The sequence below is a fragment of the Megascapheus bottae genome, chromosome 18, assembly GCF_031878675.1.
Source record: "Megascapheus bottae isolate mThoBot1 chromosome 18, mThoBot2.hap1, whole genome shotgun sequence".
NCBI classification, from domain to species: Eukaryota; Metazoa; Chordata; class Mammalia; order Rodentia; family Geomyidae; genus Megascapheus; species Megascapheus bottae.
In genome coordinates, this window is record NC_143526.1 from 10,313,926 (window position 1) to 10,326,483 (window position 12,558).

A 12,558-nucleotide genomic window follows, 5' to 3' on the forward strand; every position below is an offset into this window, starting at 1 on the left:
CACATACATAGAAAAAAGCCGGAAGTGGTGCTGAGGCTCAAGTGGTAGAGCTCTAGCCTTGAGAAAGTCCAAGGACAGTGCTCAGGCCCTGAGCTCAAGCCCAGGACTGGCAAAAAAAAATAATAATAATAATGTACAGTGCCATATATCCTAATTTTAATGTATCCATTTCATGACATTCAATTTACCTATAGATCTACTCATGTAAGTAACACAAAGTATATATGGATAAGTGTCTGTAATAGCAAATGCCTCACAAACACCTATCAATTGAATTTTTTAATGTATCTATGCGTTAACAAAGTAATGCATTGCCATTTAAAATAAGGTTGTGATGTGAAGCTATCATTAAGAGACATAAGTAGAAAAAGTTTCTAAAAAACATGGCTTACTTAAAAATTATTTTAATGCCAAAAAATGAAATAAGTCTCCATGTACTGATATATAGGAAAATATTGATAGATGTGGACCCTCATCTCAATTAATTAAAAAACAAGCTAGAGTCCGTTGCCAGAGGCTTGTATCTGTAAACCTAGCTACTTCAGAAGCTGAGATTGAGAGGATCAGAGTTCAAGATCAGCCTGGGAATAATCCTTTCTTAATACAGTGGTACATACTTGTCATTTCAGCTATGTCTGGGGCTGAGATTGAGGTTATCTAAATTTCATACCAACTCAGGCAGAAAAGTCCACCGGACTCATCTCAATAAAATGAGATGGATTTGGTAGCATACACTGTCATCCCAAATATAGAGATAAGAAGAGGATTGTGAATCAGGCACACTTCCCAGGCAGGCAAAAACCTTTTCCTAGCCAGATACCAACGAAAAGGCTGAGATCTCAGGATCCAGGTCAAAGCCAGCCTGTGGAGGAAAGTGCATGAGACGCTTATCACAAATTAACCAGCAAAAAGCTAGAAGTGAAGCTGTGGCTCAAGTGCCAGTCTTGCACAAAAATGGCAAAGGACAAGAGCGAGGACTCAATAACTGCATACCGAAAGCTATGGATATGGTAATGGAAATATAAACATAACTATAGAGACATAAAAACCTATGACTCTATAGATACAATGTTTTATTTCTTAAATTAATATGTTTCTATGACATACAAACCCTAGCCTAATTTTGATTAAATTCTGAATACTAAGTCCCAGTGATTGTAAATAGAGATTCCCTCCTTGAACACTTGTTTGTTAAACTTGTCATTTAAAATATGATGTAAAAATCAACATTAATAAATTCTAAAAAAAAAATGGCAAAGGGCAGTGACCAGGTGCCAAATCAATTAGATAGATAGATAGATAGATAGATAGATAGATAGATAGATAGATAGATAGACAGACAGATAGACAGACAGACAGACAGACAGACAAGACAGACAAAATCAAACCCTAAAAGAACTGGAAGCCTAGCTCAAATGAGAAGCCAAACACAAATGAGATACTGCAATACCATTTAAAAAAAAGAAAAAGAGTCCGGGAGTTTGGCCTAGTGGTTAAAGTGCTTGCCTAGCATGCATGAAGACCCAGGTTCGATTCCTCAGTACCACATACATAGAAAAAAAGCCAGAAGTGGTGCTGAGGCTCAAGTGGTAGAGCTCTAGCCTTGAGAAAGTCCAAGCACAGTGCTCAGGGCCTGAGCTCAAGCCCAGGACTGGCAAAAAAAAAGAAAAAAAAGAAAAAACCAGCAGCAGCTGGATGCCATGGTTTATACATGTCAACCCAGCTACCTTGGAACCTTAAATAGAAGGATCAGAGTCCAAGCCAATTTAGACCAAAAAAAAAAGGGCCAAGTCTCTATTCAAAATCTAAAGCAAAAAGGATTCAGAGCATGGCTTAAGTAGTAAAGCAACTGCCTAAAAAGCATAAAGTCCTGAGCTTGAACCCTAGTATTCTCAAAATTAAAAGAAAAAGAAAAAAAAAGCACATATTAAGGAGCAATGAGTGCCTACTATGAGCCCACTTGTATTCAGAAGTTCCATTTTGGGACTGCTCTGAGAACTTTTTACTTTGAACTGTATTATTTGCTAAAAGTTGAACAATATATTTTAATACTCCAAAAAGACTTACAGGGCCTGGAGTTTGGCCTAGTGGTTAAAGTGCCTGCCTAGCATGCACGAAGACCCGGGTTCGATTCCTTGGTACCACATACATAGAAAAAAGCCGGAAGTGGTGCTGTGGCTCAAATGGTAGAGCTCTAGCCTTGAGAAAGTCCCAGGACAGTGCTCAAGCCCTGAGCTCAAGCCCAGGACTGGCAAAAAAAAAAAAAAAAAAAAGACAAATTAAAATGCCTCAGTTCCATCCTCTATGTAACCATTTTTTTTATTATTAAAGCATTTATTAACATTGATTTTTACATTATATTTCAAATGTCATGTTTAATAAACAAGTATTTAAGAAGAGAATGTCGTCTGGTCTGGGAGTTTGGCGTAGTGGTAGAGTGCTTGCCTAGCATGCACGAAAACCTGGGTTCGATTCCTCGGTACCACATATATAGAAAAAAGCCAGAAGTGGTGTTATGATTCAAGTGGTAGAGTTCTAGCCTTGAGAAAGCCCAAGGACAGTGTTTAGACCCTAAGCTCAAGGCCTAGGACTGGCAAAAAAAAAAAAAAGGGGAGGGGAAATATCTGTATAGAACCACTGGCACTTAGGTTTTAGAACATAATTAAGCATTAATCTATGTAATAAAACATTATATCTATAAAGTATATAGCCATTTTTTTAGGCTGGTAAACTGGCACAGAACAGAAAGATAAAGAAAGAAAGCCTTGATGACAACCACATACTAATATCACAACTTAAAAGATGAGCTATTTTGCTGGGTGCAGCGGCTCGTGCTTGTAATCCTAGCTTCTCTGGAGGCTGAGATCTGAGGATCAAGGTTCAAAGCCAGTCCTGGCACTAAAGTCCCTTAGACTCTTATCTCCAATTAACCACTTGAAAACTGGAAGTGGCACTGTGGCTCAAGGAGTAGGGTGGTAGCCTTGAGCTGAGGAGCTCAGGGTCAGCACCCAGGCCCAAAGTTCAAGCCCCATGACCCTGCCCCCCCCACATGAACTAAACACAAGTAACAAAAAAATTAAAAAACTGTCTAATCACCTGGCTTAAGATACATTTAAAAAAAAACTATGCAGCCAGGCATCTGTGGTCCATACCTATAATCCTAGCTACTCAAGGAGGCTGAGATTTGAGAATCATGGATGAACTCCAGCCCAGGCAGGAAAGTCTGTGAGGCTCTATATATATACAATAAACTACCAAAAAAACCAGAAGTGGGAAGCTATGGTTCAAGTGGTGGACTACTGTGTTAACCCTGAGCAAACGAAGCTTAGGGACAGCATCCAGGTCCTGACTTCAAATCCCAGGACCAGCAAGGAAAAAGAATTATGTAGATACTATCAGTTAAAGCAAATTAGTAGGGCTAGGAATGTGGCTTAGTGGTGGAGTGCTTGCCTAGCATGCATGAAGCCCTGGGTTCAATTCCTTAGTACTATATACATAGAAAAAGCCAAGAGTGGCACTATCGCTCAACTGGTAAGAGTACTAGCCTTGAGTAAAAGCTCAGGGACAGTGCCCAGGCCCTGAGTTCAAGCCCCAGGACTGCCACCCCCCCAAAAAAAATAGTACTTGATTTTGTGCAATTAAGAAGCACTGTATTCCATGCACAATACAGTGAGAACACACCATATCCTGAATATTCTAAACTGTGAGTACAAGTTAATGAGACTAAGTAAAAATTTCTATTAAGGATGCAAATAAAGTAGACATCTCACCACAGGACTGCTTCGGGCCGAGCTTGTTCTTGATGAATAATAACTGTATTCAGATGGCTATAAAATTTCCAAAAAAATGCTTTATAACAGTTCCCTTTTTGGTTATATAGTAATGACTCCACATCTAACTTGATCCTGGATCCCATAATGTACATTTCCAGATCCCCCGATATCATTCCAACCCTCAAGATCCACCACTCCTTGACAAGAGGGAGGAAAAGTTCATTGTTCTCATTTATCTTTGTAAATAAGTGGTTTCCTTTACATCTCCCCACTCTTCCCAAGATCCCCATACAGACTTACAGTTCGAGAACCATAAGGTTTATATAATCCACCATCATACAATGATGCCTGAAGAACAAAAGAAATGCCATTTACCTATTCAGTATCAAGAGTGTTTGGAAAATACCTAATCTTTTTTTGCAGTATACAGTTCTATTTAAAAAAAAAAATCCCTAAGCACCAATGGCTTGTGCCTATACTCCAAGCTACACAGGAGGCAAAATCTGAGGAATACAGTTCAAATTAAGCCAGGGTATGAAAGTCCATGAGACTCTTATCTCCAATTAACCAGCAAAAAGTTAGAAGTGAGGTTATGGCCAAGCAGTAGAGCTCCAGCCTTGAGTGAAAAAGCATACTAGACAAGCATTCATGCATACTAGACAAGCATTCAACCACTAGACCAAACTCCCCACCCAAATGCTTATTTTTAATGCCCTGAAATTTTGTACTTTAAGCATAGGCAGCACATTCTGCAATTTGCATGACATTAAAGGACTATGACTTGGTCTATTCTGAAGACAAGCTGTCAAGCCACAGAGTTATTAGCACCACGACAGTGATCCTACCACGAGTACACACACTGAAAGAGGAAAATACAAACCAGACTGGTACTTCTCAGCAGACCAGAATTTGTAGTTGGGGAGGCCTATCAAAAAAGTCAGTTATTACAAATGAAGAAAACAAAGTGGTATTCTAAAGCCAACTCTGAAGTCAAATCCTCAAAATATACTAACCCTGTTATTCCTAGATGTCGCCAAAGGATCACTGTATAGGGAAGAAGACTGAGGGTTGGGGCAGAGGGTGAGGGGGAAATAAATAAATAAATAAGCAAGCAAGCAAGCAAGCAAAGTGAGCAAGCAAAACCAAAAAAAAAAAAGATTTCATTATCATGAGAGCATGAGATCTAAGTTCATGGTTTTATATTCCATAATTCATAGCAATTTCTGAGTGCTTTCTGTAGTTTTTAAGTCTTCGGGTAGTTTAAACAAACGAAGTTTTAAAAAAAAAAGTCATGCTGTTTATTGAATTTGTAGAATTTTATTTTATTTTATTTTATTTTTTGCCAGTCTTGGGCTTGAGCTCAGGGCTTAAGCACTGTCCTTGGACTTTCTCAAGGCTAGAGCTCTACCACGTGAGACTCAGCACCACTTCTGGCTTTTTTCTATGTATGTGGTAGCGAGGACTCGAACCTGGGTCTTTGTGCATGCTAGGCAAGCACTCTACCACTAGGCCAAACTCACGGCCCCGGATTTGTAGAATTTTATAACTTAGATAAGTATAGTTATTTTTGCCAGTCCTGGGTTGAACCCAGGGCCTACGCATTATCATTGGACACTTTTTGCTCAAGGCTAGTGCTCTGCCACTTGAGCCACAGCACCACTTCCAGCCTTTTCTGTGTATATGGTACTGAGGAATCGAACCCAGGGCTTCGTTAATGCTAGGTGAGCACTCTACCACTAGGCTACGATCCCAGTAGGTATAGGTATTTCTTTCTTTAGAAATTTTATATGCAAGCTGGGTGCAGTGGCTCACCCTGTAATCCTAAGATCTGAGGAACAAGGTTCAAAGCTAGCCCAGCACAAAAGGACCTGAGATTCTTATCTCCAATTAACCTCAAGAAAATGGGAAGTAAGGCTGTAGCACAAGTGTAGGGCAGTAGCCTTGAACTCAAGAGCTCAGGGACAACACCCAGGCCCAAGGGTAGAGCAGTAGCCTTGAGCAAGAAGAGCTAGGGACAGTGCCCAGACTGAGTTCCACCCTATGACCCACAAAATACAAAAGCTATGACCATATAGGAGGAGCTAAAGGAAATGAATTCCAGGATATGGAAACAAGGGGTTTATCTTTTTGATTGTTGTTCCTAACATACTATGTGAATTTATTTCTTTTCTCTTCTTTTCCCCCTTATGGTTTATCTCATGCTGTTACTATATCTGAATGTGGTACCTGATATATTGAATATACATTTATTTATCTGAAAAATGGAAGGGAAAGGCAAGATGTGTAGAAGGGGTGAGGAGAGGGAAAGCGGGGAAAAAAACATGGGAAGGGGTAACAATGTTCAAGAAGTAATGTATCCATTGCCCAATGGATATAACTGGAAACCCTCTGTATATCATCCCAACAGCAATTTTTTTTTTTTTTGGCCAGTTCTGGGGCTTAAACTCAGGGCCCAGGCACTGTCCTTGAGCTCTCTCAAGGCTGACACTCTCCCACTTGAGCCACAGCACCACTTCTGGCTTTTTCTATTTATGTGGCACCGAGGAATCAAACCCAGGGCTTCATGCATGCTAGGCAAACACTCTACCACTAAGCCACCTTCCCAGCCCCTCAACAATAAAATTTTTATTTATTTTTTTATTTTGTGGGTCATAAGGTTTGAGTTCTGCCTCAAGCTGTCCAAGAGCTCTTCAGCTCAAGGCTACCACCCTACCCTTGGGCCTGGCCATTGTCCCTGAGATCTTTAGCTCAAGTCTACTGCCCTACCCTTAAGCCAAGCCCCACTTCCATTTTCTGGAGATCAGAAGGAGATTAGAGTCTCAGATTCTTTTGTGCCAGGGCTGGCTTTGAACCTTGATCCTCAGTTCTCGGCCTCCAGAGTAGCTAGGATTACAGGCGTGAGCCACCATGCCCAGCTCCAACAATAAAATAAAAAAAAAAAAGATAAAAGCTTTCTTAAATGACTACCATAAGGGATTAGAAAGAAAAACACTTGGAACAGTCTTCTAGCAATGTGTCTATATTCTATTAATCTTTGAAGATTGTTAGAATGTACAGTGGGAAGCCTGGCAGAAAAAAAAAGGTAGAGTGGGTACCTAACAAAATATTTTTTAGAAGAACCATTGTAGCCAAGCACTGGTGGCTCATGCCTATAATACTAGCTACTAATTCTGAGGCTCGTGGTTAGAAATTAGCCTAAGCACTCTTTATTAACCACCAAAAACACTGAAAGCAGAGGTATGGCTCAAATGGTAAAGTACTCGCCTTGGAAAAAATAAAAACAGAAGAACATGTAAATTAGTTTTTATTTCCAGTGCTAAAGATTGACCCAGGACCTAACATGAGCTAGGTAATTACTATCACTTCATTATACCCTAAGCCCTAACTCATTTTAAATAATTAAAATAACTATAATTATGCTTCAAATTATATGCTTCAAGTTTCTACAATTAAATAAAGGATACTAGTCATGAAATACATCGATTCCTACAACTTATTTTGAAATACATTAAAAAAAAAAGGGATGGAAGCCAGGTATGTTGAAACAGGCCTGTAATCTTAGCACTAGGGCAGTAGGGAAGTAGAGGCCACAGGAGCACAAATTTGAGGCCAGCTTGGGCTACATAGCAAAACATCACCAAAAAGGTGATTAATTAAAAGATGGATTGATGACTAAAGGAACAAATAATTATGTGATAAAGATGGATAAAGGGTCAAACACAAATAATTATGTGATATAAAGAAAATGTAGCAAGGTGTAGTGGCTCACGCCTGTAATCCTAGCTACTCAGGATCTGATGACCAGAGATCTGAGATCTGAGGCCTGAGGTTCAAAGCCAGCCTAGGCACTAAAATCAGTGAGACTTTTATCTACAATTAACCACAAGAAAATGGGAAGTGACACTGTGGCTCAAGGAGTAGGGTGGTAGCCTTGAGCTAAAATGCTTAGGGACAGGGCCAAGGTCCAGAGTTCAAGCCCCACGAAAAAAGAAAATTCAATAAATTATTTAATCTATGAAGGGGGTGTCCCAGATCAGGCCTCAATTGGGTATGCTTACTTTCATTCAATGGCTGGTGTTCTACAATCTAAGACAAATCTCAAACCCCAGGGTTTTTATGCTTAAAATTTTTCATTAAGATTTTTTTAATTAAAGAATTGATTAACATAGGCCGGGAGTTTGGCCTAGTGGTTGCCTAGCATGCATGAAGACCCAGGTTCGATTCCTCAGTACCACATACATAGAAAAAAGCCAGAAGTGGTGCTGAGGCTCAAGTGGTATAGAGCTCTAGCTTTGAGAAAGTCCAAGGACAGTGCTCAGGCCCTGAGCTCAAGCCCAGGACTAGCAAAAAAAAAAAAAAAAAAAAAAAAAGAATTGATTAACATTGATTTTTACATCATATTTTAAATGATGTGTTTAACAAACAGGTATTCAAGAAGGGAACCTCTATATACAATCCCAGGCTCTTAAGAATTTTTTTTTAAGTACTCATTTACAAACATGGTGATTCAATAGTTGCCACTGTTTGGAGGCACTTAAAATCCAGTTACCTAAATCCAACATATACACAGTCATTCACAAATTAGTTACAAACAGTCAAAATGTAAAATGAGGGATTAGAAATGTGTTAAAAAGGGGGTAAGACACATAAAGTCAAAAAAACTTCTGACAAACCCGAGTGAAGTAGGTAGAGGTGGGTTTGCTATGTTTAAGACTGCTATAGTTTCTCTGGTCATAGTAGAGGCCACTCTGCAAAAAGCAAGATTAAATACAGTTTTTTTAGATTCAATGGTTGACCGAGCAGCACACAAGAGAAATTTGAATACATTAAGTCAAATATTAAAATGGCCAATTACCTTGAACTCCAAAACAATGTCTTTAAAGCAATGGGTCACACTAAACAAGAAGTCAAAACTAAACATTCTTTCAAGTCAAGAAAGATTTGGATTAAAATTGATTCAAATCAAGTCATTACTAATTTTTGTTACTTTAAAAACAAGACAGGGGGCCAGGAGTTTGGCCTAGTAGTAGAGTGCTTGCCTAGCATGCACGAAGACCAGGTTCAATTCCTCGGTACCACATACATAGAAAAAAAGCCGGAAATGGTGCTGAGGCTCAAGTGGTAGAGCTTTTAGCTTTGAGAAAGTCCAAGGACAGTGCTCAGGCCCTGAGCTCCAGCCCAGGACTGGCAAAAAAAAAAAAACAAAAAACAAGACAGACCTTCAGATAAATGGAAATAGATGATTTATCCTCATGTTCTAAAGAATCTAAGACTAAAGAATTATTATTTTTATAATCCATTTGGCAAAGCTACAAAACTGACTCAAATGATTTATTATCAAACTTTTCCTAGTATTGCTGTCAAAAGAAATTGATCAAATTAGCTTATGAGAAAAGGAAAACAGGAAGGCATTAAATACGATTTGATCTAAACTAAAGCACATTCATTTTTAACACTGTACAAAAACAACCATCAAGTAAGTATGATTACCTGAATAAAGGAAATCACCTATAAAACTGCTTCCAGTCAACATTAAACAAATATACATCTACACTACAGACACTGCAAGGATCCTATTACCCTCCTACTACTCTTAGCCTTGACTTCTACAGAACTGCCCATTCACACCTTCAACTAGGTACTCCGATCCATCTTTTTTCACAATTCCTAATACCTCATTTGCCAAGATCTCTAGATACTCTCTCAGCTCTTCTAATAGTCACCTCCTCCACTATCCCCTACACATTTCTCCCACAGAAATCCTAAATTAATAGAGACTTTGGACTGTACTGATAGTACTGTGTGTGGCAGTGGAGCAGGAAAAAGGTATTGCTAGTGCCCACAGTATTCCACAGCATTTGTACCCATAGAAGTAAACAACAAGGTGACAAGAATAGAAAACATATTTGTTCCACAGTTTCAGGACATCATAAAAGAGCTTGCTGTAAAGAGGCCAGTGATTCACACTAGTAATCCCAGCCGCAACTCAGAAGGCAGAGAAAGAAGGACAGATTAAGGCCAGCCAAGTAGCAAAGTCAACAAAACTGTATCATATCACAAAACCAAAATAAAAAAAAGGGGGGGCCAAGAGTTTGGCTTTGTGGTAGAGTGCTTGCCTAGCATGCACGAAAACCAGGGTTCGATTCCTCGGTACCACATACATAGAAAAAAGCTGGAAATGGTGCTGAGGCTCAAGTGGTAGAGTGCTAGCCTTGAGAAGAAAGTCCAAGGACAGTGCTCAGGCCCTGAGCCCAAGCCCAGGACTGGCAAAAAAAAAAAAAAAGGCTAAGAGTGTAGCACTGCTGGCCTAGCAAGCTCAAGGCTCTGTGTTCTATCCCATACAATTCTGTCTTTATCTCGTTTATGGTCTCTATCAGAAAACGCATTCCATGTACCCCCCCAAAAAAACCACAACTAAAGTTTCTTAAAAAGCTTCAGTGAACCTATTCCAAAGAACAGCTCATAAATGAAAATACTACAATGAACTTCTCATGAAACCTTACTAATTTAATTCTAGCTTTTAGGACTAGCATATGATAATTTGCAATTAAATATGCAAATAAAAACAAAATTATTTTAGTAAGGTTCTTATCAATCATTTTTCAGCGTATTGAGATTCAACAGTGCCTTAGGAGTACAATGACATAGTCATAATTCATTAAGTTACCTAAAAATAATCGCTATGACACAAGACACAAGAGAACTAACCAATGGGTCTTTAGGTGAAGCAGAGTATCTCTTCTTCCCGTAAGAGTGACTGTAAGAAGAATGATTCTAAAAGTAAATAGTTTAAGTTAATTATTATACAGTATAATTTTTGAATAATAAAATTAATCTGAAAATTATACATACAGGATTATTTGAGACAGTCTACATGCAATCTATTTTCCACTTTTTGGTTAATAACCCATTGTTTGTTTGTTTTCTTTTTTTTTTTTTTTTTTTTGCCAGTCCTGGGCTTGAGCTCAGGGCCTGAGCACTGTTCTTAGGCTTTTCTCAAGGTTAGCACTCTGCCACTTGAGCCACAGCACCACGTCCAACCTTTTTCTATGTATGTGGTACCAAGGAATCGAAACTGGGTCTTCGTGCATGCTAGGCAGACACTCTACCACTAGGCCAAACTCCTGGCCCCGAATAACCCATTGTTTTTGCATAGCTAATTTATGTGAACTTTCTACACATCTTCATTCTCCCTTATTTCCCTATGCCACCTTAGAGTCTGACCAGCTTCTAAAAAAAAACTCATTAGGAATTAGAACCAAAGGATGTTTATGTGGACCTTTGCTCTATACCTTACTGGAATCCCTGATCATCTTAGTTAAGTGACTCTGTATCTCCTATAGTCTTATCTACAGGTCAAAAGCAAGACTTAGAAAACAAAGAACATAGCATTTTGCTGCCTAAGACAACACTCATCAAATCAGAAATCCTACAGTATGTTCTGTGCAGGAAGAAATCAAGTGTAACAGTAGAACTATTGGCAATCATTTTGTAGAAGGATTTTTTTGTGTGTGTGCCAGTCCTGGGCTTGAGCTCAGGTCCTGGGCACTGCCCTTGGACTTTCTCAAGGCCAGAGCTCTACCACTTGAGCCTCAGCACCACTTCTGGCTTTTTTCTATGTATGTGGTACCAAGGAATCAAACTCGGGTCTCCTTGCATGCTAGGCAAGCACTCTACACTAGGCCAAACTCCTAGCCCCTCCAGAAGGATCTTTTGAAAACTGTTCAAATGCCTTAGTTCTAGGAACAGAAAGTCATGTATATAAAGAAGACAGAAAAAAGTCATACTGCTAAACAGACTAACTGGTATGTAAGAAATCCAAAGTATGTATGTACTGCTCACCTGAAGAGAATAAATAGCTATATAAGTACTCTATTAATAGCCCAAGATGATAATAGACTCCTTTTTCCAGAAAAATCCATAATACATGCATAGCTAGATCCTGAAATTTAACTCATTTTCTATTCCTTAAAATTAGTAATTTTTTCTTGTTTAAGTACTGAAGTTTGAACTCAGGACTGTGCACTTGCTAGGCAGGTACTCTACCACTGAGTCACACACAGTCCTTTCTCACTTTAGTTATTTTTCAGGTAAGGTCTCATATTTTTCCTCAGGGCTAGCCTCAGATGTAAGCCCTCCTATCACTCCTGATTTCGCACATGTGTGGCCTAGTGGTAGAGTGGTTGCCTAGCATACACAAAGACCCAGGTTCAATTCCTCAGTAACATGAAGTATGTAGTAGAAAAACCAGAATTGGTGCTGTGACTCAAGTGGCAGAGCATTAGCATTAAGGAAAAAGACCAAGTGCTCAGGCCCTGAGTTCAAACTCCAGGACTGGCAAAAACATTTTTTATCTGGTGAATATAATATAACCCTGCTATTAATTACAATAAAAAAATATACAAAACAACCACATGCATATACACACTCATACAGGCTACTGCTTAACTTTCTTCACTAGTATGACATGCCAGATCAAGCCAAAATGTTCAGACATCAATGTTTCTCATGTTATATATTACAGTACATGTGATCATATATATTTTGCTTAGCCACCTCATACCGTTAGATTGTAACATGTAACATAAAACTACATGGGCTATTGTAGTCCCATGGTTACCAAATAATTTTAAGAAACATGACTCTCAAAAAAAAAAAAAAAGAAAGAAAAGAAAGAAAGAAAGAGAAAGAAAGAAAAAAGCCAGGCATCATGGCTTACACCTGTAATCCTAGCTACTCAGGAGGCTGAGACCTGAAGATGGAGGTTCAAAGCCAGCCCGGGCAC

General features: G+C 39.0%; 1 protein-coding gene across 9 annotated transcripts in view; it reads right to left on the reverse strand.

The window, feature by feature from the left end:
- Lrrfip2 (LRR binding FLII interacting protein 2) overlaps nucleotides 1–12,558 on the reverse strand; it is a 156,660-nt gene that overhangs the window by 51,870 nt on the left and 92,232 nt on the right. Inside the window, exons 9-14 of one of the 9 annotated variants that reach the window (XM_090351894.1) lie at nucleotides 10,482–10,547; nucleotides 8,447–8,521; nucleotides 4,787–4,834; nucleotides 4,654–4,698; nucleotides 4,074–4,121; nucleotides 3,771–3,827 (exon numbers count right to left, since the gene is read on the reverse strand). The exons of the other annotated variants lie outside the window; for them this stretch is intronic. Of the exons in view, the coding sequence (XP_090208020.1) occupies nucleotides 3,771–3,827; nucleotides 4,074–4,121; nucleotides 4,654–4,698; nucleotides 4,787–4,834; nucleotides 8,447–8,521; nucleotides 10,482–10,547 (339 nt within the window). The remainder of the gene's footprint in view (nucleotides 1–3,770; nucleotides 3,828–4,073; nucleotides 4,122–4,653; nucleotides 4,699–4,786; nucleotides 4,835–8,446; nucleotides 8,522–10,481; nucleotides 10,548–12,558) is intronic. 9 annotated transcript variants of the gene reach the window in all.